This window comes from Corythoichthys intestinalis, chromosome 12 (assembly GCF_030265065.1).
Source record: "Corythoichthys intestinalis isolate RoL2023-P3 chromosome 12, ASM3026506v1, whole genome shotgun sequence".
Classification (NCBI taxonomy): domain Eukaryota; kingdom Metazoa; phylum Chordata; class Actinopteri; order Syngnathiformes; family Syngnathidae; genus Corythoichthys; species Corythoichthys intestinalis.
In genome coordinates this window covers 23,773,628-23,800,287 of record NC_080406.1, presented here as the reverse complement: position 1 = coordinate 23,800,287, position 26,660 = coordinate 23,773,628, and the positions used below count along the sequence as shown (strand labels likewise).

The window sequence follows — 26,660 nt, the reverse complement described above, 5'->3', positions numbered from 1 at the left end:
GCGCCGGCTCCCCGCAGTCAAGTGGCTCCCGCGCCGGCTCCCCGCAGTCAAGTGGCTCCCGCGCCGGCTCCCCGCAGTCAAGTGGCTCCCGCGCCGGCTCCCCGCAGTCAAGTGGCTCCCGCGCCGGCTCCCCGCAGTCAAGTGGCTCCCGCGCCGGCTCCCCGCAGTCAAGTGGCTCCCGCGCCGGCTCCCCGCAGTCAAGTGGCTCCCGCGCCGGCTCCCCGCAGTCAAGTGGCTCCCGCGCCGGCTCCCCGCAGTCAAGTGGCTCCCGCGCCGGCTCCCCGCAGTCAAGTGGCTCCCGCGCCGGCTCCCCGCAGTCAAGTGGCTCCCGCGCCGGCTCCCCGCAGTCAAGTGCCACCCGCGCCGGCTCCCCGCAGTCTTGTTCTCCCGCCAGCAGTCTCCTGCGACCCCGCTGCTGTCCCGCCAGCAGTCTCCTGCGACCCCGCTGCTGTCCCGCCAGCAGTCTCCTGCGACCCCGCTGCTGTCCCGCCAGCAGTCTCCTGCGACCCCGCTGCTGTCCCGCCAGCAGTCTCCTGCGACCCCGCTGCTGTCCCGCCAGCAGTCTCCTGCGACCCCGCTGCTGTCCCGCCAGCAGTCTCCTGCGACCCCGCTGCTGTCCCGCCAGCAGTCTCCTGCGACCCCGCTGCTGTCCCGCCAGCAGACGACCCCGCTGCTGTCCCGCCAGCAGACGACCCCGCTGCTGTCCCGCCAGCAGACGACCCCGCTGCTGTCCCGCCAGCAGACGACACCGCTGCTGTCCCGCCAGCAGACGACACCGCTGCTGTCCCGCCAGCAGACGACACCGCTGCTGTCCCGCCAGCAGACGACACCGCTGCGACACCGCTGCTGTCCCGCCAGCAGACGACACCGCTGCTGTCCCGCCAGCAGACGACACCGCTGCTGTCCCGCCAGCAGACGCCGAAGTTCCTGGCCCTCGCCCCGACGATGCTGCTCCCCGCTTCTTGCCACGGCTTGGCGGCATGAAAGACCGAGCACTGCCTCGTCTGGGACGCCCACCTGATCGGCCCGTGCGGTCGCCCAACATCTGGCGCCCTGGACGCCCTCCAGACCGACCCTTGCGGTCAACCCATGTCTGGCGTCCTGGACGCCCGCCTGACTGGCCCTGACGGGCTGGTGTTGCTCCCTCCCCCGAGCAACCTTCTGACTTTTTGTTTCTTCAGGACGTCTGGGATCCGTCCTTTGGGGGGGGGGGGGGGTACTGTTAGGTTTTGTGTTGGGTTTTTCCTAGTGTGACTTGTCTCTCTGATTACCCATTGATTTCACCTGTGTGTGTTCTCCCAGTGTATCCTGCAATCTGCATCCACCTGTGTTACCCAGCTGTTCCTCGTCTCGTTACCCCTTGTCTGCGTGTGTGTATATAATGACCCAGTTCCTTGTCACCCCTTGTTGCGTCATTGTCTATGTCTATGTCCGTCTTCACCAAAGTCAAGTCCGTTCCACGCCCTCGTGTACTAGTCCCTCTGCTTAAGTAAGTTTTGTTTGAACATTGCCTTTTGAGCCATAGCCCTTTTGTTTGTACTTTGTGATTTTGTTAGTTATCATTAAAAGGTTTTTTTTTAGTTCACTGCCACCTGCCTCGCTGCATTTTTTGTTTCCCTGCATTTGGGTCCATACAACCTGCCTGCCTGCTCATTCCTGACATTGATATTGCAATATGGTTCACAAACACCCCAAAAGTCTCAATGTAAGTTTTTTTCCAATATCGTTCACCCCTACTATATATTATATAGGAAAATTCCTCTCAAACAATACGATTAAGCAGAAATTGAATTACAGTCCTCTTGTAAAAAGTAATAGTAGAGGCAATCAAATCCACGTGGTCTCAGTTTTACAATGTCTAAAGTGTAAATAAATATTGATGAATAAATAAATGATCATTTTGTGAATCCGTACCACATGCATAGCGACTCTCAACTCTGGGAAGGGGATCCAGTGGGTTTGTTTTTATTGCAGTGTTGTCTTTGACTGGAGTCCCACCTTCTTCTGACATTATCAATCAACCTGTGTTGGGAATACAGTATCAGACCATCTGTTCAGGGAGAGCAAATTCCAAATCCAAACAGACGTCCATGCGGGCATTAACCTTTTGTCACCAAGCTGTCATTTTTCAAAAATATTTTAGCTATGATTATAAAGGGAAATGGAGAAGCTGCCAAAAATTACAGAGAGGACCACAACAAGTGCTACTTTACTCTTATGTACAGTTGACTAGTAGTAAGGGCATTCATATGGAGACTAACATTAGTTTTATTTGATACATTTTACCTTCTTTTTTTGCGTGAAAAAAAATAAATAAGGAGTCAATAAGCAATATACATACATTGTAAGTCCTTTTTCGTGAGCCAATTTATGGAGGAGAGTCTATAGGACAAATAAAAGTTGACAGTGTGTCCGATGAATTGATTGTTTATTTTATTTACAATTCATTCATTCATTCATTCATTCATCTTACAGGGCACCTATCCTCACAAGGGTCGCGGCAAAATATTTAATGTTCAGTTTTTATCCATGTAAGGTATAAAAAGACATCGATAAAAAGTAAATTAATGTACTCAGAAAAAAATTTACATTATGTATTCATGTATTTATTGTTTATCGGGGGGGGGGACAAATCGAAAAATATATGATCAAGTAACAATGTATTATTTTAATTATTCATGTAATTTATTCTTTTAATTATAATTTATTATTTATTGAATAAAAAGCAACAATCCAATATTCCAAAATGATTTTGTGCTTATCATTAATCAAGGCATAAAATAATTTTCAGTATATTATTCTTGTATCTATTTTTTTAATTTAAAAAAGAAACATGGTCAAAATAATCATCATTTAAAGAAAATCCACAAATTAAGAATTGAAAATAAAACTGATGGTAAAATATTTATTATTTATTTTAAAAATTAAACAATTAAATGACCTATCAAATATCTGTTGTTTCAAATATTGATGCATTTATATACTAAGTCATAAAAATACAGTATATGAAAAGAAAAATTAGTACCCCAAAATTCATTACTTTTTTTCAATGTATTTTTTTAACTTGGCATCATTGATGAAATCGTAATTTCAATCATAGTCAGTTTCTATTTTTCTGTGGTGAGCTAAATATGAACACACAAAGCTGAATAAGGAACCAATTAGGGACGAATTAATTCAATTGTATTACATGATGTTTATTTGTATTGAACTGAACCCGATATTGAAGTGGCACCCCAAGACCTTCATAAGTGGTATAAAGTGTGTGCAGTTAGATTGGGCAAAGAATGAAATTCAGGGTATAACAAAAGTGAGTACACCCCTCGCATTTCTGCAGATATTCAAGTACCGTATAGGCCCGAATATAAGACAGCCCTGATTATAAGACGACCCCCTCTTTTTCAAGACTCAAGTTTGAAAAAAGACTTTTTGAACACCAAATTAATTTTTATAGAAAAAATAATGACAGTACATCCAAAACAAATGATTATAACAAAATATTTGAGAGATAAAGCATGTTATTTTGCCTCATTCAAATCTTAATATCTGAACATTTAAATATGTAAACTAAAGTGCAATCACATTCTTAAGTGAATGGCTTCTGGTTTTTGAAATGTAAATAAACCAATCTGTTGTGATAAAACAACAAAATTGCAATAACTGCATCAACCATCGAAGTGAAGTCTAACTGTAACTGTCGTCGTGAAACAAATCTGAATAAGGAAAAACATTGTAATAAAATAATGAGAGTAGCTGAGATCTAGCATGACAGAGCATCGCTTCAATGATATCTGGCGCCATCTAGCGTTGTGAATGGGTACACTGTCTAGACCGCGAATATAAGACGACCCCATCTTTTTCAGGCTTATTTCAATGCAAAAACACCGTCTTATATTCGGGCCAATACGGTATATCTTTTTCATGGGACAACACTGACAAAATGACCCATTGACACAATGAAAAGTAGTCTGTGTGCAGCTTATGTAATAGTTAATTTATTTTCTCCACAAAATATCTCAAAATATAAAATAAATATTATATATATATATAGGGTTGTTCCGATCAAGTTTTTTTTGCTCCCGATCCGATCCCGATCTTTTTACTTTGAGTATCTGCCGATCCCGATATTTCCCGATCCGATTGCTTTTTTTGCTCCCGATTCAATTCCAATCATTCCCGATAATTTTTCCCGATCATATACAGTACATTTTGGCAATGCATTAAGAAAAAAATGAATAAAACTCGGACTAATATATACATTCAACATACAGTACATAAGTCCTGTATTTGTTTATTATGACAATAAATCCTCAAGATGGCATTTACATTATTAACATTCTTTCTGTGAGAGGGATCCACAGATATAAAGACTTGTAATTCTTAAAGGACAAATGTGACATATATATTGTGACTAAATATTGCCATCTAGTGTATTTGATGAGCTTTCAGTAAATGATACTGTAGCCATGCCCAAATGCATGATGGGAAGTGCAACCATGACTGTGCGTAGTGCTACCAATTGATATATCTTCTCTGCGTTGGGAAATAACATAAGGTGTTAAGAAAAAGATCAACTACTACCTTGCTTCCCCACATTGCTTCCCACGGTAATTCTGATCGTAGGGAGAGGGATTGTAAGGCTTTAACCAATTAAAAAAAGGCTCCAAAGGCTTCCAGAATTCACTCTACTCATTTTTCGCTGCCTTTTAGCGCTCTATGTAGGTAAAACTGCGCCATTACAGATTGAGCGCGACAATGTGTGAGTGGGTCGTGCAGCGCATGCATTAATTGCGTTAAATATTTTAACGTGATACATTTACAAAAAAAAATAAAATTACCGCCATTATCGGGATAAATTTGATAACCCTACCTTTATCCAAAACTAAAGATTCTGGATGAGTGTAACATATCATGTCTGTAATGTTAAATACAATTAGAAAACGATTTAATTAAAAAATATACAGTATATATATTAAAAAAAAGGCATGTCCGATATTTTTTTGCCGATTCCGATACTTTGACAATGACGTGATCGGACCCGATCGATCGGACATCTCTAATTATATTTTATTTTTATTATTATATTTTTATATATGTGTATATAAAAATTATATATTTTACTACTTATTTTTACTATTTATTTTTACAACTTACTTTTGTGATACACTGTAGTTTTAATGATTACAATCAACTGTCCTTTCACATAGTTTATACAAGGTCTGCATTCCACTTCCAGTTCTTAAGCACTTGACCACAACTAATGGCCTTGCGGTCATTAAACTCTTTTTACAATCACGTCTGATAACAGCCAAAACACATTCTTAATTCCAATAGCTTTATCGTAATACTAATATTAAATATTCCCATTATAAATCCTACAACAGCTTTTTGTATGAAGATATTTAGATTTTCAATTTGGAGTGGATATATTGGGGGTATTTTTAGGTCTTGATTTTGTTTTTAACATTCTTTTTGCTATGGGCATGGTGGCTGACACACACCTTATCAGTATAATAGAGCTATAGATAATAGTAGAAGGGGAGGGGCATAGGTTGTCTTATTAACTCCTGCCGTGTTATTGCTGAAGAAACCACACATTGACTGAGAGCTGTCCTGTTCAGGTACAGTACATTCTTTCCTTCATTCCCCCTCTGTATCCCTATTTGAATGTACAGGCTACCATTCACACTCGCTAGATTGATTTCAAGTTGGGGTGTTGAATTTGTTAATCTCACATTCGAAAATTATGTGTTCAAATCTAGACTTGAATCTTTCATGTACTCAACAAATTTGTGTGGGATTCCTCCTGGTACTCAGCTTCCACCATATTAAAAAATGCTTGGTTGATTGAAAATTCTTAATTGTCAATTGGTGTGAAATCTAATGGTAAATGGTTGTTTGTCGCTGTCAAGTGTGCTTGTGATCAAGTATACACTTGTCTCTCTCTTGCTCAAAGTCACTTTGACCCTGAGCAGCATAATTGGTACTAATGGATGAAGAGATGGAAAAGAACACTAAACACAAGTTCACAACTCATCTACTTTATATAAAAAATGGATGAAGTCAATGTGGTCAGTTATTAACCAAATGGGATGAGAGAATCTAGAAAATGCTGTGACAAAACCAGCTTGTTTTTGCTCTTTTTCAGGATCGATATGAAGAAAACTATTAAATTTACGCCACCTGTGGCAGACATAGGTGAGTGATTCGTAATAATTTAAAAAATGCATGCATGATGTAATATCATTTTAAAGTGCGTTTGGTGTCCTCATCAGAATCCTATTTCTATTACAAAAATGTAGCAAAATGATTCAACCGTTTATTCTTATAAGTGGCAAAAGACTTGCAAACATAGCAGTACAGAAAGGATGCGAGGGCCAACTTGAAATCCTTCCACTTTTATTTGTTAAACAGAGGATCGGATTTAGTTTTTTTGTTGTTGTTTTTAAATGCATTTGTTTTTCTTAAAGTATTAACTCATTCGATTGCTTCCAGTCCACCAGTCAAATTGGATTGGACGTCTATAGCTGTCGATGGCAGTGAAACATGACCTCTCAATGCCAGCCTGCTTAGTTAAAATTGATTTAATGTCTATTACTGTCAGTGCCAGTGAATGAGTTAGGGGTGATAAGCAACAAAGTAATCCATGGCTATACGGATGTGGTAGTATAAATACCAAATTTTATGGACCATAAGTCGCACTTACAGTGGGGCAAATAAGTATTTAGTCAACCACTAATTGTGCAAGTTCTCCCACTTGAAAATATTAGAGAGGCCTGTAATTGTCAACATGGGTAAACCTCAACCATGAGAGACAGAATGTGAAAAAAAAAACTGAAAATCACATTGTTTGATTTTTAAAGAATTTATTTGCAAATCATGGTGGAAAAGTATTTGGTATAAGTAAAGTATAAGTATTTGGTCTATACCAAAAGTTCATCTCAATATTTTGTTATGTACCCTTTGTTGGCAATAACGGAGCCCAAACTACTTTTCTATAACTCTTCACAAGCTTTTCACATACTGTTGCTGGTACTTTGGCCGATTCCTCCATGCAGATCTCCTCTAGAGCAGTGATGTTTTGGGGCTGTCGTTGGGCAACACGGACTTTCAACTCCCTCCTTACCCCGTGGCGTCAAAATGATAACAAGAACGGGGAGCAAAAATCCCAGGACCACACAGGGGGAACCTAGTCACTGACCTACGGAGAGCTGGGACCACAGTAACAAACGCTACTATCAGTAACACAATGCGTAGCCAGGGACACTAATCCTGCACTGCCAGACTTGTCCCCCTGCTGAAGGAAAGTACACGTCCAGGCCCATCTGTGGTTCGCTAGAGAGCATTTGAATGATCCAGAAGAGGACTGGGAGAATGTGTTATGGTCAGATGAAACAAAAATAGAACTTTTTGGTAGAAACACAGGTTCTCTTTTTTGGAGCAAAAAGAATACTGAATTGCACCATACCCACTGTGAAGCATGGGGGTGGAAACATCATGCTTTGGGGATGTTTTTCTGCAAACGGACCAGGACGACTGATCCGTGTAAAGGAAAGAATGAATGAGGCCATGTATCGAGAGATTTTGAGTGAAAATCTCCTTCCATCAGCAAGGGCATTGAAGATGAGACGTGGCTTGGTCTTTCAGCATGACAATGATCCCAAACACACAGCCAGGGCAACAAAGGAGTGGCTTCGTAAGAAGCATTTCGAGGTCCTGGAGTGGTCTAGCCAATCTCCAGGTCTCAACCCCATAGAAAATCTGCGGAGGCAGTTGAAAGTTTATGTTGCCCAACGACAGCCCCAAAACATCACTGCTCTTGAGGAGATCTGCATGGAGGAATGGGCCAAAATACCAGCAACAGTGTGTGAAAAGCTTGTGAAGAGTTACAGAAAACATTGGGCCTCCGTTATTGCCAACAAAGGGTACATAACAGTGGAAATCAATTAAGTCATAACCCGAGGACTACCTGTTACTAAAATACTGAAATTCTACAATTTGCTACATTCATTGGCAATAATGGGGTTGTGTAAGTGAGTAGCTCCATCAAGTGTTAACGCTAAGAGGTACGACAGAGAATTGGCTGAATTTAAGCTTCTTTTGTAGGCAATATTCAATTATAGTGTCATTGAATTGGCTGCAGACCAATAAAACCTGGGCAGCTGGCCATTGTTGGCCCACAAGCAGTAGTTTGGACATCCTTGATCTATTAAATACAAAAAATTTGATGTTCAGTGGAATATCTTGAGGCACTTTATGCTGATATAGATAAACAGTAACTTTCAGTTTTTTCTGTTTTTCATATTGTTAAATAATTTTTCCCATTTACAGAGAAACAAAAGAATGGGTAAGTTTTGTGACTGATCTTAACACTAAAATATTTTAGGCAAAATGTTAATTAAATACAACATTTACAGGGATGAGAAGAAACTGAAAAAAGAAGAGAGTACACTGAGTGTTGGATACTTTCAACTGGTAGAACAAATGTTGCTCTGTACTATAAAAGCAAATACATTCTGTTCTGAACCTTGAGATGACTCACACTCAATAATGGATTATTTTCAGTTTCGATTTGCAACATGGAAGGAGGTTGTGATGATGGTGGTGGGGAGTGTGTGCGCGTTAATACACGGAGCTGCCGCCCCTCTCATGCTTCTGGTGTATGGCATGATGACCAACACATTTGTGGCTTATGAGCTGGAAGTTCAAGAACTGCAAGACCCGAATAAAGCGTGCCAGCACAACACGATCCACTGGATAAATGGCTCAATTTATGAGCCTGCTGAAAATGTTACTGTTGCCTGTGGGTGAGTCGATTATGAGTTCAAATGGTTTGGATGATGCCAAAGGCGGCCAACGAGTTAAAATCAATGAACGCTTAATAGTTCATCTGAACTGGATAATTTTATTCTCTTGACAGGGTAGATATTGAAGCCCAGATGACAACGTTTGCGTACTACTACATTGGAATTGGACTAGGAGTTTTATGTCTTAGTTATTTTCAAGTGAGTGTTCCATCCCATTCACCCAATTAGAGCAACATAACATTATACAGAGTGGGGCAGAGCAACTTGCTCATTTAAATTTAGCGCCCTGAAGCGATGGTTGCTCTGAGGATGGTAGGGATGGACTTATTTGAGAGGGTGGTGCTTAAAGTTTGTTCTTAACGTGCATTATTTATTTTGTGTTTATTTTTCAGGAACCCCAGTTAGCATCATCGCGTGCACAAAGTTGGAATGCGCTTTCACTGTAGAGGCATTTTTTTCAAGCGGTCGCTCAATCGTCGCAATGCAACGTGCATTCTGTAGACATTTCAATATTGTCCCCTGTGGTCGTGTTCATGGCCAGCAGTCAATTGTTTCATGGATAAACAACTTCAGGGAAACGGGTGATGTACAGAAAAAGAAACCTGGCCTCCCACAAACAGCAAGGTCGTCCATAACATTGATGTGGTGAGACAATCTATTTTGAGATCTCCCCAAGGGCCGGCCCACAAACATGCATCTGCTCTTGGGTTGTCTGCTCGTTCTGTGAGACGAATCCTCAATGAAGAATTGAAATCTAATCCCTTAATCTTAACTCAATAAACACGATTTTATTGCTCGTGAAAATGCATGGGAGGTGCTTTTGGGCTTGCCTGACGACACACTTATTTTCTTCAGTGATGAGGCTCACTTCCATCTTTTGGGATCTGTAAATAAGCAAAACATGCACTATTGGAGTCCTGAAAGCCCTAACTGTTTGGTGTGCACTATCGCGAGTCGGCATAAATGGTCCATGGTTTTATGAAGAAGACGAACAGGCAGTATCAGTGACATCTGACCGTTATGTCAACATGATCAATGAGTGTTTCCTGCAAAGCCTGAACCAGATGGGTGTGGAACGGGGAATGTCTACGGAATGCACGTTGCGTTGCGACGAATAAACGAGCGCTTGAAAAAAAATGCCTCAACAGCGAAAGCGGGTTCCAACTTCGTCCACTCCATGATGCTCACTGGGGTTCCTGAAAAAATAAACACAAAATAAATAACGCACGTTAAGAACCAAACTTTAAGCGCCACCCTCTCAAATAAGTCCATCCCTACCATCCTCAGAGCAACCATCGCTTCAGGGCACCAAATTTGAATAAGCAAGTTGCTCTGCCCCACCCTGTAGTATCATACTTTAGCTAATCATTTCGCCTCCAGATTGTTCTTTGGGTGTCGGCTGCTGCGAGACAAACTCTGAGAATTCGAAAAACGTATTTCCGCAAAGTCATGCAAATGGAGATCGGATGGTTTGACTGCAACTCTGTTGGTGAACTCAACACAAGATTATCAGAGTGAGGCCTCTACATGCAGATAGGGTGCAAGTCAATACGCATTTACGTGTATGTTATTGTAATTCTTCTCAGTGATATCAACAAGGTCAACAACGCCATCGCCGACCAGGCTTCTTTCTTCATTGAGAGGCTCTCCACCTTTGTGTTTGGCTTCATGGTGGGCTTCATCGGTGGCTGGAAGCTGACGTTGGTTGTCATTGCTGTGAGCCCTTTGATTGGGGTCGCTGCTGGACTGATGGCAATGGTACAATTGTGGCTCATACATAAACAAGATTACGCTTATAGTTTTATATAATTTTCACCACCGGGAATTTATGAGATCACTTACCTTTGTGTCCATTTTTGCAAAAACCTTTGGTGAATCAGGCCTATGTCTTACAAATATGTAATACCAAGGGCGTAGGTTTCGTCTCAATATTGGTAGGGACGATATAACACCATAAGCTGCATGTACAGTTTTTGCTGGGGACGGACATTAATAAGAACAAACTGATTGGGTGAACAGGGGTCAGAGCTACATTTCTCACAATTATGAACCTAATTAATTAACAGGCTGAATGATCAATGCAAAATTAATCTGCTTTGACTTGTAGTAACTTGCATGTGTGTTGGTTCAGGTGATACACAGTTTGATTCAAACCTTTGTTTTCAAAAACTACTAATGAAACATTTTGAAAACTTCCAGAATAAATGCATGGATTTTATTAGCAATTTTTGTTAATTTGTTGTTGCAATATTTGAACATTACTTTTAAAATTTTCTGAACAATCCAGGAATGCAAAAAAAAAATAAACATTTTGTCTTACGACCACTCAACATTGTCTAAATAAATAAATATAACTGAAAAAAACTTAAATAACAATAATAAATAATAAATAGCAATAAAAATGGAGCCTCCCTTCAGGTAAAACACTACTGCTTTTGTCCACAAGCACAGTTAAACGCAACAAAAAATGAACACTTTTTAACTCAATTATGACTAATGTATGATTATCTGGAATAAATGTCTGCATAGGCTGCATTTAAAAAAAAAATCAATGAACAATGTAGAAAATAAATAAATATATTTCAAATAATTAAAAGTCATCAGCCAATGAAACATGCGTTTGAGGCGGGGAAAATGGACCAGCACATAGGCTACAGCAAGTGATAAGTGGTAAATGTAAGTCTAAACGTAATGAAAATGATTCACTTAATAATGGTAGGGTCACTTTTATCCTTACAACATATGGGAAGACAATCTAAATTGCCCATCTAACTGAAGTCGTTTTATAATGCAAATAAGGTTGCTTAAAAGTTGGTGGGGACAAATTTAGCCTCCTGAAAAGTTGGTAGTGTTATGTCCCTACCGTCCCTATGCAAAGCTATGCCCTTGTGTAATGCAGTTTGTTCTTTTAGGCAGTGGCCAGGCTAACAGGACGAGAGCTAAAGGCGTATGCAAAGGCTGGTGCTGTGGCCGACGAGGTCCTATCATCCATTAGAACTGTGGCTGCGTTTGGTGGGGAGGACAAAGAAGTTGAGAGGTAGTCTTTTATTCAAAATCATTAACTCAATGAAGTGCAAGTGAAATTAAAAAATGTAAATGATTCAGGTATGACCAAAATCTTGTGGACGCTCAGAACTGGGGAGTTAAAAAAGGGGCCATTATTGGAATCTTCCAAGGATATCTGTGGTGCATCATTTTCCTTACTTTCGCTTTGGCCTTTTGGTACGGATCAAAGCTGGTCATCGACGAAAAGGAGCTATCTCCCGGCACTCTTATTCAGGTATGTAAAATACATTCTGGCTTTAAGAATTCATTGTGCCCTTGTGTTGCCATTTGACTCCCATCCATTTTTTAACAGGTGTTTTTTGGAGTCCTTATTGCGGCAATAAACCTGGGTCAGGCCTCACCTTGTCTTGAGGCCTTTGCTTCGGGACGTGCGGCTGCAAAGACCATCTTTGAAACAATTGACAGGGTACAACCAAATTCTCTTTATCCACAGTTGAGAAATGGCAACTATCCCTTGCCCATGGACTTCCCTATCAGTTGACGGGACACGAGGCTCCAGGCCGATCCGTAGGGGGCCTATTTTTAAAAAATTAAAAATTCAAATTCAAATATTTTCAAAATCAAAGCCACCAGCGACCTAAAGCCATAACAGGCACCTCCCTTAGGCATATATGATTCTCCATGAGCAGCGTCATAAAAAAATTCTAAGTCGTTCCATCATAAAATCCTGATTAATTCTTTTTATATAAGTATAACACAACTTAAAATGGCTATAAAATTCTCAGATTTTACGCTAGATGCGCAAAAACCCCCAAATGCAGAGATAATCACCTATATTTTCAGGATCAATAGCAATATTCAACATCTGCTATAAGTTTTTGCCAGAAATAGCAACTTAAATGTCATGTGTAGAAATACAAAATCCAACAAGGCGACCGTCACAAAATAAAGAGCTTTTTAAGTTGAAAATTCTTGTAATAAATGCTTAAATCGTGAAAGTTCTATAGCTATGAACGCAAAACAATCTAGATTCATGGTTAAAAACAAAAATGGGCAGTTAATGTTCATATTACTTAAATATTTTAAGTAAAAGTTACGGAATTATTAAATCCAACATGGCGGCCGTCACGAAACAAAGAGCTTATTAAGTTGAAAATTCTTGTAAATAAAGGCTTAAAACGCGGAATTTCTATAGATATGAACGTAAAACAGTGTAGATTCTTGGTTAAAAGCAAAGAACGGCCCGTTTTCGTTCATTTTACGTAAATATTCCAAGCCAAAGTTACACTAATTTTATCCATTGATTTTTTTTCACGTTTCAAAGTGCATGCATGCTGCCATTTAATATAATAATTACCTTAAATCCTCGACCAAATAACTCTTGAGACAGTCCTGCCTGCATGTATGCAGTAAAACCTTCGTCCTATTTCCATTAAATATGCCGTTTGAACGCAGCGTGTGTTTGAGTTTATAGCAGTGAAAGCTGCAGTGCATGACGCTCTGCTTGGCCTGGCACCCTACGTGAAGTCGTGGCGCAATGTCTGTAGGAGCAGTCTAGTCACCTGATGGTGAAGTCTATGCCTTGCCATTAAATTGTTTTGATAAGATTGTTTTCTCTTCAGACTTGTGTCACAAGTTTCATTCTTTTTTATTTACAGGAGGCAGAAATCAATTGCTTTTCAGATGACGGTTATAAACTAAACAGAGTGAAAGGTGACATTGAGTTTCATAACGTCACTTTCTATTATCCTTCTAGACCTGATGTCATGGTAAGTTTTTTTTTAACCAAGCAGATCCACACAGAATTCGATCATACAAAATCTCAGCTATTTATTTTCAGATTTTAAATGATCTAAACGTGCAAGTCAAAGCAGACGAAACCACTGCGTTTGTCGGCCCAAGCGGTTCAGGGAAGAGCACAGCGGTCCAGCTCATCCAAAGGTTTTACGATCCAAAGGAAGGAAAAGTGAGAGAATTCCCTCAAATACTGCACATTGGATTTAAAGTGATATTTTTCAAATAATACTCATATTTGTAGGTGACTTTGGATGGCCATGACATTCGAAGTTTAAACATCAAGTGGCTCCGGTCACTTATTGGTATCGTAGAGCAAGAGCCGGTGCTGTTTGCCACAACTATTGCAGACAACATCCGCTTTGGGAAACCTGGAGTGACCATGGACGAAGTCATCCAGGCAGCAAAAGAAGCCAACGCCTATAATTTTATACAAGATCTTCCACATGTATGTTAAGGGCATTAAAAACATGACATACTTAGGCTTGATTAACTCAGCATACAGATCAATGTTAAAATTTCGGTTCAGGATTTTTTTGGGGGGTGTATTTTGTCATTGTCTCTCACCCGCCATTCCGCTTCCACTCTTGCTTGTAGTCTAGTCACTTCCCGGCTCAATTACTGTAACTCACTGCTCTTCGGTCTCAAAAATAAGTCCCTCCAAAAACGGCAACTTCTCCAAAACTCAGCAGCACACTTCAGCACTCAGACTCCCACCACACACCACATCACAGCTCCCCCTTTATTCTTCACCTTTCGGTCCCCCGTGTCTGTCTCTCCACTTTTGGTTCCAGAGCTATTAGTCACTGCACCCCCAGCTCTGAAAATCCTTACCGCTTGATCTTTGCAATATACCTACCCTCTCACTTTTCAAATCCAGACTCAAAACACACCTGTTTACTCTTTCTTACCCACCATGATCCTTATCTCAGTATTATCTTAAATTTTTATTTACTTTTATCTTGTTTTTAATTTAATTTTATGATTATTTTGTTATTGATGTTGAACTATTGTGTTCCCATCTTTCTTGTGAAGCGTCTTTGCGTGTCTTGAAAAGCGCTCTGGAAAAAAAAGTATTATTATTATTACTATTATTATTATCACAGTTATATGGTTGGAGGTAACAGAGCTACAAATGTTAACTAGCGTTGCACTTTTCTCAGGAGTTTAAGATAGCTGTTTAGCTAACTGTTACTGCTGACCAAGGGGACAAACTAACTTATGTATATAAGCAAAGAAACATTTAAAAAAAATAAAAATAATTATCATTAGTTATCAGAAGTATAATTGAGACGTTAAGTCCAGGCTAAAAATTTATAAAAAGTAAAAGAGAATTGAACCAGGGACATTTATTTGCTCCATTTGTTTTTTTTTTTTTTTTTTAAATAACATGATTGTAATAACTAGGGTTGTCCGACAATAACTTTTTAACTGATAGCCGATATCCCGATATTGTCCAACTCCAAACACCAATATATGCGATCATGGACTTAACATATTAATTATTTTTAAAATCATTTATTGTTCATTTAATTTTGCACCAACAATTCAAATGATCTGCTCACATAACAAATCCCAAGCATCTTAGTTAGAAGACATCTTCTTTTTCTTTTCCTTTCTGTTTTTCCCTTCAGGGGTCGCCACAGCGAATCAGTTGTCTCCATCTAACCATGTCCTCTGCATCCTGTCCTCTCACACGAACCACCTTCATGTCTTCTTTAACTACATCCATAACCTTTTCTTAGGTCATCCTCTAGTCCTCTTGCCTGGCATATGGAAATTCAGCATCCTTTTGCCCATATACTCACTATCTCTCCTCTAGGCATGCTCAAACCATCTCAGTCTAGTCCTCCTGACTCTATCTCCAAATCCTCTAACATGTGCAGTCCCTAGGATATGGTCATTCCCAATAAACATATCTGCTGTGCTAAGCTGTGACCAGCCCTTGTATATCTATACATTGCATTTGAAGGCAATGTGCATATTGGCCCAAACCCAATAATTGAAAACCGATGTCAATGTTCTCCAATATCATTTAAAATAGCTGATTATTGGTTACCTGTTAATATCGGACAGCTCAAGCAATAATTTGTATTTGAAATGTTACTTATTTTAAAACAAATGTTACCATAGTCACAAGTTTAACATTTGCTTTTTCACTTTTCAAATTACGCAGAGACTGCATGTTTTAGTAATGTTTTTAGTATGTAGGTCACTTAAAATTTAAATATTGAGATGTAATTTGTCCTCCAACCTTATTTTCTAGAAATTTGACACTTTGGTGGGTGAAGGTGGAGGTCAGATGAGTGGAGGGCAGAAGCAAAGGATTGCTATTGCCCGAGCTCTGATCCGGAACCCCAAGATCCTGCTCTTGGATATGGCTACCTCAGCCCTCGACAATGAAAGCGAAGCAGTTGTCCAGAATGCGTTGGAAAAGGTATGCAGCTGTCATTATTTTACACACGTTATGTTTAAGAAAATGACACTCTTAATTGCAGGTACGCGTTGGCAGGACCACCATTTCCATAGCCCACCGCCTTTCCACCATCAGGAAAGCGGACGTCATTGTCGGATTTGAACGTGGACGGGCTGTGGAGAAGGGAACCCACAGCCAGCTCCTGGAAAAGAAAGGTGTCTACTTCACCTTAGTCACCCTGCAGAATCATGGTGTATCAAATGCGGTTAATGGTAGGTTTGCAGAAAATCTGTTGAAATTAACTCCACACTTTTATTTATTTTCTTCAACATTAACCAAAGCTTCATTATGAACTGACTAGACGCTTCTAGTGGAGATGCTGACGAGAAAAACTCTGAAACCAAAGTGAGGACTTTTAGCCAAGGCAGCAGCAGGTCGAGTAAAAGGTGCAGTCAAGTCAAATATAACACTATCATATCCAGGGGATAATTTGGCACTAGACCAGTGGTTCTCAAAGTGTGGTACAAGTACCAATAGTTGCACGCTGGCTCTCTCTAGCTAACGCAAAATATTGACTGAATCAAAACCTTTTCTAATCCTCTTCATGCACAGTTAAATTGTTTTCAATTTAAACTATAAAAGATTCACATTTAATAGTTAAGAACACCTTCTTTTCAAATATTACATAAACAACTGCTAAGTGTACCATTTAACTCAATCATTAAAGCAACACTAGGTAACTTTTCAACCTTTTTAAAGTATTTTCATAAGATTTGTGATAATATTTCGACTGACAACTAGTTGAATGACACCTCTTTTATATCTTGAGGGGTCTGTATATCGCTTTCAACGGCACTAATTAACTTTGAGGAGGGTGGCAGGAACCCTGCCACACAACAAAACTACTAATGTGCTGACTGCTTTACTGCATACGCCACTTTCGCGCGAATGCTGCAAAGATGGCTGAGCAACAAGAGACAAAACGTTTTGTCTGAGGAGGGAAAAAAAAGTTTTGTCTGAGGAGGAAAAAACAGAGGCTACCAGGATATACTTAATAAACATTGGCCCGGCTTTCACTGGCTGGCATGACGCCCCCCGCTGACGAGTTTGGGTGGGGTTGGAGGGTTTGCCATATTATGCCACACGGTTGCTAACCGTCATATGCTATTGTTTAGTCACAACTAGATTCATTACCTTATTACTATTCGTCCTTCACACAACTGCTGGAACAGAAATGTTGTTTAATCCATCTGCAGGCAACCGCGAGATGTTTTTTGATTAATTGAAGATTTTATGACACTGTTGGGGTATGCGTCCTCATGGGAAACGAAGTCTTCCTTAAGACAAAACACTACCGCTTTCGTCCACCGGTGTCGCTAAAATCGACCAAACTAAAAAGTTGCAAAGTGTTGCTTTAAAGATGTTATGATATCACCCCCCCCCCAAAAAAACCTAAGTTCAATATTAGTGCTCAGACTGTGGCTCAAAAAAAAATAACTAAAATAAAATAAAAACCAAAAACATGAATAAAAATATATTTGTAAAAAAAAAAAAAAAAACATCTACCTAATGTATTTTGACTCATTGCCTGACATTGACCGTGATAGTCATGCAATAAAATTGAACTGGGATGACTGCCAGTGAATGCTCATATTTCGGTGGCACTGATGGCATTAGACGTCAATCTATTTTGACTGGGAGAGAATGGCAGCGATTGCCGTCAATGGCAGCCAATGAGTTAATATTGGCCCTGATGATGGTACTGGGAGAGCCAATCATTTTTTTAGCTCGTTCTTGCTGTAAAATGTTTCAGCAACACAGCATGAGACTCATCGATATCATTCTTACAGGAGCTCAGTTCGGCTGCGATCTCACAGCAACTTGTCTGGTGATTATGGCCCTGACACTGTATCAAACAGCCTCAGGATCCTTTCCAGTCAGACGATCATACCGGACATTGTATGGTTTTTCAATGTGAAAACATTTCTGATGTCTTTCATGTGAAACCTGGATGGCTTAATATGAATCTTTAACAGCCAGACTATGAGGAAGAGGACACCGAACATCTTCAACCAGCCCCGCTCGCACGGATCCTCAAGTACAATCGTTCAGAGTGGCCCTACATGCTACTGGGCTCTCTGGGAGCTGCTATTAATGGATCTGTTAACCCCATCTATGCTGTGCTGTTCAGTCAAATTCTAGGGGTATGATCGCCTAGAGTCATTTTGTTCATTTATTAAGTAATTCAAGACGTTGACCTGTCGGTTTTCTGTGTGCACAGACCTTTGCATTAGCTGACATCAACAAGCAGAAGGAGGAGATCAACGGAATATGCCTGCTGTTTTGCATTGTGGCCGTGACAAGTGTTTTTTCACAGTATTTACAGGTACATATTGGACTTTAACAAGAAAGATGCTGTTATACAAAAGGAAGGCTTCCCCTGATTCACTCTCATGTTGCAGGGATACGCCTTTGCAAAGTCTGGAGAGTTGCTTACACGCCGCCTGAGGAAATTAGGCTTCCAGGCCATGCTGAGACAAGACATCGGCTGGTTTGATGACCTCAAAAATAGCCCGGGTGCTTTGACCACAAGATTGGCTACTGATGCTTCTATGGTCCAGGGTGTGAGTAATTCATTTGCCTTTGTCATGGCTGCTACTACTAGCTTTTTCTTGTTGTGTCAGAGCAGTGACTTTGATGTAGTAATAAAAGCACAGTACAAAAAAAGACGATTCTTGAGGGGTGGGATTAACAGAAGTGTCCACCCACCAGAAACCTTTTTTTTTTTAAGTCATTACTTTTTTACTTTGAACCTTGTAGTTTGCAGACAGTTCCAGTGCAGTCTATGTATGTATGAACAAAGTTTTCTTTTCAAAATTGGTGAGTGCAGCTTATTCCCAGGTACACCATCTAGTCCAAAAATTACTGTAATATCAAAACATAATTCTATAAAATATAGGAACTAGGTAGGATTGCCCCTCTATAATACAACATTACTGATTATTTTGTATAGACTTTTGCTTTTTGAATTGCATTGCTTTGCGATAGGTCCATTACAGTAGTAGTGCTGCCCACATGTAATTTGTAATGGGCAATAAACAGTATATAAATATATTTTTTTAAATGTATGCACAGATAGAGGGACTTGTAGTTCTTAAACGTTATTATGAGTTTAAATAATTTGATATTATAACCAATCTTGATGTTTTCGTTTTTATACAATTTGTAAAATTAAGTTTAACTAGAAGGTCACCATTGTTGTTGACGTCACAGGGCGGTGATATCATTGGGTTATGCTGTCAGGCTTCCAGAATATGACTCTAGCGACAATAAACACGCCAACAACATATCTTCAACCCTTTCAATTTGAACCCAAGAGGAACATTAATGAGCATGACAGCATTGTTGATATTTCACAAAACGAGCAGCAAAAGCTAAATGAACAGGAAAGACGGGGTGAGACGAGACGAGAGTACAAAGGACAAAACCGGTTTTCTGCCAAAATGTGCTACACTGGCGAAAGATCTTACAAGAGGCGAATTTGACACCCAAAGTACTACCATGAGCTTTCAGCTGGTTTTGTTTAAATGCATACAGACAGAACATGCTAAAGATGCCTTAAGAACATACTTAAACGTAATATCAAATAAAGGTGGTTTAAATATGCTACGTGACTAATATGGTCAACGGATCAACAATCTGCTTTAAAGCTACCACAAGAAAACACAATGCTTAAATGTATGAGAGGGAAAAACATGCAAAAAATATTTTGAGGCAATGAAAAGGTAAAAAACTCAATAAAAACACAATTACTTAGTACTCACCGCTTTTAACCCATGTGTGCATGTGTTGGACGTCTTGCTGCGGAGAAAGATCTGCAGAACACCGGTAGTGTTCGTCTAGTGATAGTGACAAACTATGTCATCACCCTGAGCGTTTATTGCGTGTACTAAATAGTATAGATTTTAATATCAATGGCAATATTTTATGTGTTTCTAATAACCAATTTTAGTAAAAGAGAACAATTGTGGCTTATTAGAGACGACAAGTCTTTAAATCCGAGGTTTCCTTTTAAATTAAATGAAAGCATTAATTGAAGGATTGGTTTAGGAAAAAAAAATCAATTGTAATGAATAAAACAAGACTTTAAAAAAAAAAAGATGAGTACTGGTAATTAAAAATATGAACAATTCTAAAGAAAAGAAAATTAATTTAAAAAGTTGACTGCGTGGGTTAAAAAACATAATAAATTTTTGAAAAAATGTTATAAATTGAACGGAAAAAAAGACATAAGTGTGGTCCGTGATCCATTTGTATTATGCAATTGTGGCTTATTAGAGCCGACAAGTCTTTAAATCCGAGGTTCCCTTTAAATTAAATGAAAGCATTAATTGGCAGCGAAGGATATGTGTAGGAAAAAAAACAATTACTTAAATAGTAATGAATAAAACAAGACTTAAAAAAATAAATATTCATTCATTCATTATCCATGCCGCTTTTCCTCACAAGGGTCGCGGAGGTGCTGGAGCCTATCCCAGCTAACTACGGGCAGTAGGCTGGGGAAACCCTGAACTGGTTGCCAGCCAATTGCAGGGCACAAGGAGACAGACAGCCATTCACGCACACACTCATACCTACGGACAATTTAGAGTGTTCAATCAGCCTACCATGCATGTTTTCGGGATGTGGGAGGAAACCGGAGTTCCCGGAGAAAACCCACGTAGGCACGGGGAGAACATGCAAACTCCACACAGGAAGGTCAAAGCCCGGGATTGAACCCTTGATCTTAGAACTGTGAGGCAGACGTGCTAACCACTCAGCCAACGTGCCGCTAAAAATAAATAAATAAATAAATAAAAAATGAGTACCGGTAATAAAAAATATGAATAATTCTAAAGAAAAGAAAATTCATTTTAAAAAGTTAAAAAACATAACACATTTTTAAAAAAATGTTATAAATTGAAGGGAAAAAAAGACATAAGTGTGGCCCGTGATCAGTTTGTATTATGCTCTTGTAATTTAATTTTGCTTTTTTAAAATTTATTTATTTTTTATTAGTTTTATGAATCTCTTGTAAATACACTTAGCGTAACTCTTTGGCTGCTATTGACAGCAATAGAAGAGCAATCCATTTTATCGTTCCAGTCCCTCCAAAATCGATTTCCCTCTCCCACTAACTACCACAACACATACTCTGTGACCCCGGGTGGCAGTGAATGAGTTAAACTAATAATAACTTGGATTGCAGAGATGTCCACTGCAATGTCAACTGTTCCTCAAATGGTTAATGAGATGCACCCTTGTGTAATTATTACAGAATTACAAAAACGTTTCAAGTAATGACTTCTGCACTTTCATATGTCTCAGGCGACAGGATCTCAAATTGGCATGATCGTGAATTCCCTTACCAACATTGGAGCCTCATTCATCATTGCCTTCTACTTCAGTTGGAAGTTAACCTTGGTCATTATGTGTTTCTTGCCACTGATCGGGCTGTCTGGTCTCTTGCAAGCTAAAATGTTGACAGGTTTTGCAAGTGAAGATAAAAAGGCAATGGAGGACGCGGGCCAGGTCAGAGCTATCACCGTTTCATGCTTATGTACAAAGTAATCCTAGAATGTATTTGTATACATTTCCGTGATTTTTACAGGTTTCCAGTGAAGCCCTTGCAAATATCAGAACCATTGCAGGTTTGACCAAAGAGAGCTCATTTGTGGAGTCATATGAGAAAAAACTTGAGTGTCCTTATAAATCTGCCAAGAAGCGAGACAATGTCTACGGGCTCTTTTTCGGCTTGTCCCAGTGTGTGATCTTCATGGCGTACGCTGCTTCATTTCGATATGGAGGGTATTTGGTTAACTCAGAGGGGCTGCCATACGTGATCGTTTTCAGGTGGGTGCAATCATTTTTAACTATGTTGTGTATTTATATGATCACCGACAAATTAGGCTGCTATATCGTTACTCCAGGGTGATATCGGCAGTAGTAATCAGTGGGACTGCACTGGGCAGAGCTTCTTCTTTTACTCCAGATTACGCCAAAGCCAAGACGGCTGCTGCTCATTTCTTCAAACTTTTGGACCGAACGCCAAAAATAAGCATTAGCAGCACAGAAGGAGTGAAATGGGTTTGTACTTAATATTCGAACAGAAGTAATGCTTTTATGAAATTCTTCATTCTTATGATGTGTTTGGTCTTTTATCTTTAGGAGAACTTCAAGGGCGAAATAGATTTTGTCAATTGCGAGTTCACCTATCCGACGCGTCCGGATGTGCGCGTGTTGAAAGGCCTGCTGGTGTCTGTTAAGCCGGGTCAGACGTTGGCGTTTGTGGGGAGCAGTGGTTGTGGCAAAAGCACCAGTGTTCAACTTTTGGAAAGGTTCTACGACCCGGATCAAGGGAAAGTGGTGTGTGAGCTCTACTGAATACACATCTTTATTGCCAGATGAGTAGACTCAACACAGAATTCAGCAAGATATTCTTACGTCTGATTGCAGTTGATTGATGGCCACCCGTCTCGCTCAGTGAACGTGCCCTTCCTGAGATCTCAGATTGGCATCGTGTCCCAGGAGCCTATCTTGTTTGACTGCAGCATTGCTGAGAATATTCAATACGGGGACAACACACGCAGCGTCAGCATGGATGAAATCATGGAGGCAGCCAAGAAAGCCTACCTTCATGACTTTGTGATGACGCTGCCAAATGTGAGCAAAAACTTCAAGCATAGTCCATCAAGTCAAATAAAATGTAGAGGGGCAAGGTTAAAAAAAAAGTTCCCGAGCACAACTGTAACAGCGACAGCAAACGTGACAGTAACACTAGAGTGAGGATTGATGAGCTTTAACAATTTAAGGCATTATATTAGGAAAACCCCCACCCATTCATTTAATAAATTCACTACACGCAATGTAAAATATTTAATATACTTTTTTTTACTTAAAAAATTATTATTGTTCAAAGCTAACAATAACTAATAATAAATTTGCTTTTATGATGCTTAAGCATATTATGTATGTGTATGTTTACTTAAGTAAAAGTACAAGTATCTAAGAAAAAATATTCTCCAGTAGAAGTACAAAAGTACTTGCTTTAAAATTTATTTTACAGGTAAAAATTAAAAGTATTTTCTCACGGTCAATATTCAAAGAAAGAACCAGAAAATTAATTGACTGCTCAGTTTCATTTAAAACTGTGCAGAATGGGAAAAAAACAAACAATAAAATGGACTGCACTGCAAACAGAAGCTTAACAAGCTCAAAAACTCCAAAACTTAGCTTAATGGCGGATTTCAAGCAACTATCAGGTGCATAACGTGACCTACTGTACAAGAGTTTGGTGATTTGTTTTGGTCAATATCTTGTTCACCTACTTGTGCTCGTGTTGCTGCCTCTATTGCTCAGTTACGATATAGTTGCACGGGGCTTATTGATTGCGCCGGAGGCATGAAAACAAAACTGTCAATTCACAGTGAGGAAAAAAAAAACAAGTCATGTGTAAAGCAAGCAACAATTTGAAAAGTAGTGGAGTACAAAGTACAGATATCTACTATAAAATGTAGTGAAGTAAAAGTAAAAAGTACCACTTCATATTTGTACTCAAGTAAAGTACAGATACACAAAAAGTAACGAAGTACATTACACCACCAAAAACTTGAGGGCAAATATACTTCGTAGCAGGCAAATTAAGTTCTCCAATCATGAAAGGTTTCTTGGCTTTTGCATTACGGTTCGCCACAAGGTGTGATGCTACCAGTGCATTCGCTATCGTTGCCTAATTTGCTAGCTTTTAGCCACATATTATGCAGAATGGACTTGGTTGTAGGCTCCTCTTTTGGCTCAGCAGGTGGCCTTTTCCCTGTAAAAAAGCTGACCAATGACGTCTGTTTTTCAGTCATCTTCTCTAATGTGTGGGCTTATTATTTCTAGGAACAAATCTGATACGCCTACGTCATTATGGAGGACAAGCGCACATGCTGTAGATTTAAAAATATAGATTCCAGATGCTAGCGCCAATAGATTTCAATTATGACATCCTTTCCAGTTTTATTTTTATAAAAATTGACTAATCCAAGCAAAATGACCGGAAGTACCCCGTCTGCCATTGCTGAGGTGTGCCACCCGCAGCACACAGCCAACAGCAGCGACTGTTTGACTGATGCAGGGCTGGTATAGGTGTGCAAACACCCCAGTAATGGCAGCCAACCACTAGAGGGTGACGTACAGAAATCTCTACTCGGATTAGTCATATGTCAAGAGACACAGGCCAGATTGCGGTTGTTAACAAATTATTTATTATTTTTCTGCGGCCCGGTGGCAAATGCGCCACCAAATGATCCCTGCTCTATAAAACACAAAGGTTAATTTAGTTGTATGCAGAGGGTGGGAGATATTCTCTACAGAGGAAGGGCGTAGGTTTGGTCTCAACATTGGTAGGGACGATATAACAGCATAACCTGCTTGTACACTTTGTGCTCTGGATGGGACATTATAAGACCAAACAGATTGGGTGAACGGGGGTCAGGGCTACATTTCTCACAAATATGAACCTAATTAATTGATACGCTAAATCAGCCGTGCTCATTACGTCGATCACGATCGACCATTCGATCGTAACGCTAGTGTGGGTATCTCGCGGCATCCCAAAAGAATTTTTTTTTTTTTTTTTTTATGTACATAGTTAATTATGTTGTGTTGTGTGAGCAACATATGAGGTTATGCAGCACCCAGTCTCTCTCTCAGCAGTTTCTTGCTTATGTTTTTCTGGTTCTATAGTTTCCAGCAGCGTTCACTACATTTCTCACAGTTTAATTAACGTTAACAGTAGAAAACACAAAGAGAAGGACACTTCTCTCTAAGCAGCTTACTACTTGAGTTTTGCAGGTTAGCAAGTTCGCACAGTTTAATGTTATGCTGACTCTCATGCAGGTCGGACTTTGTGTAGCAAAATTAGTGGTGTGCTTCACACCTCCACAACATTGGCGTCTTTTTAATTTACTTACAGCGGCTGCTGCTGGCCAAAAAAACTTCTAATATCAATCCTCTTAGAAGGGGACGGAGGAGGCGGAATGTTGTTGACGTGTATTTCTGTCGGGGCTGTGTGAGTGTGAGCGTGCGTGTGTGTCGGGGGTGGGTCAAATCATCAGCCGATCAAACGTGCGTTTGAGGGGGGAAAAACCGGACCAGCGCATTCAGTAAGTGAAAAGGGGTAAATGTAAGTTTGATCATAATGAAAAAAATTCACTTAATAATGGTAGGGTCAATTCTATCCTTACAAAATATGGAAAGACAATCTAAATTACCTGTATAGCTGAACTCATTATATAATGCATATAAGGTTGCTTAAAGTTTGGTGGGGACAATTTGAGCATCCTGAAAAGTCGCTAGTGTTATGTCCCTACTGTCCTTATGCAAACCTACGCCCTTGCTACAGAGGACAAATTTGAACTACTGATAGTCAGGAAGATTAGAAAACATAAACTATTCTCAAAATTAAATATAATATTTAGGTTATTGATTCTCTGAAAGTGTTTTCCAATGTGTTCCATGAATTAAGTCATGGGTTTTCCTGTTCAAATTTAACGACTAAAATAAATGGACATTTCTACAATATCCACATTTATTAAGATGTATTTGTGATATCAATTTAGCAGTTCATTTTTAATCAAATTAATTAGTATATCCGTTTGATTATTATGACAACATTTTTAACTGACTGATGATGTTTAGTCGAAAGTTTAGGCATAAGTATGGTTCCTTGTTCTGTAAAAGGCAAAATAAAAATACATTTAAAATATTTATTTATATAACTGTTCCGTAAACCACTCTAAATAGTGGGGCGGTGGCCCAGAGCCTTGTAATGACTAGTCATCATTGTGCATATTATGGGACATGGGTTACAGTGACATTTTCCTTAAGATTCTACAATAGTAACCTTGAGGCATGTTTTTTCTTCCTCTCAATCTTTGAACACAAATTCTTAGAAATATGAGACTCAGGTCGGCGCACAAGGCTCCCAGCTCTCAAGAGGGCAAAAACAACGCATCGCCATTGCCAGGGCAATCGTCAGGAACCCTAAGATCCTTCTTTTGGACGAAGCAACCTCTGCTCTGGACACAGAGAGCGAAAAGGTAGCCGCTTTTATACATGAAAATGCACAAGGTCTACCACCACATGAACCATTTATGATTGGTTGTTGTTCCACAGACCGTCCAGTCTGCTCTCGATGACGCGAGAAAAGGCCGAACCTGCATTGTCATTGCTCACCGGCTCTCCACCATCCAGAACGCTGACATCATTGCAGTGATGTCACATGGCGTTGTCATAGAACAAGGCACTCATGGAGAACTCATGGCCAAAACTGGTGCCTATTACAAACTGGTCACAACTGGAGCTCCGATCAGCTAGAACTAAAAGGTTGTGTTCTTTTGCAATATTGCGCGTTTGTTTTTTCTTCATTTTTTTGTATCACAAAAAAAAAAACACCTTGTATTTAAACAGGGTATCCAAACCTTTTACGTCCACTGCACATTTTAATCATTATTGTTTAGTACTGTTCTATATGTGTGATATGTATTTGGTTCTATGAGTTGCAAGGTTGAAAATGTGGTTGTATTTGTAATACTGGACTTGATTAAAACTAT

The 26,660-nt window shown here is 39.7% G+C and overlaps 1 protein-coding gene across 2 annotated transcripts; it reads left to right on the top strand.

Annotated features, from left to right (window-relative positions):
* Nucleotides 1–1,584: 1,584 nt before the first annotated feature.
* On the top strand, nucleotides 1,585–26,660 carry abcb11a (ATP-binding cassette, sub-family B (MDR/TAP), member 11a). 2 transcript variants are annotated; one of them, XM_057853405.1, is made up of 28 exons: nucleotides 1,585–1,705; nucleotides 6,149–6,198; nucleotides 8,332–8,347; nucleotides 8,418–8,475; nucleotides 8,566–8,807; nucleotides 8,921–9,005; nucleotides 10,188–10,321; nucleotides 10,394–10,565; nucleotides 11,720–11,844; nucleotides 11,913–12,087; nucleotides 12,166–12,279; nucleotides 13,472–13,582; nucleotides 13,654–13,779; nucleotides 13,852–14,055; nucleotides 15,874–16,044; nucleotides 16,106–16,295; nucleotides 16,385–16,469; nucleotides 17,874–17,982; nucleotides 18,060–18,227; nucleotides 18,305–18,409; nucleotides 18,486–18,647; nucleotides 21,391–21,594; nucleotides 21,674–21,915; nucleotides 21,993–22,149; nucleotides 22,231–22,428; nucleotides 22,519–22,725; nucleotides 26,001–26,147; nucleotides 26,224–26,660. In XM_057853405.1, coding segments are annotated over exons 1-28 (3,960 nt in total). In that variant the 5' UTR covers nucleotides 1,585–1,703; the 3' UTR covers nucleotides 26,425–26,660. The 2 variants fall into 2 exon arrangements, with proteins under 2 accessions (XP_057709388.1, XP_057709389.1); XM_057853406.1 differs by lacking the exons at nucleotides 1,585–1,705; nucleotides 6,149–6,198; nucleotides 8,332–8,347; ... (16 more) ...; nucleotides 18,305–18,409; nucleotides 18,486–18,647 and adding an exon at nucleotides 18,836–18,903.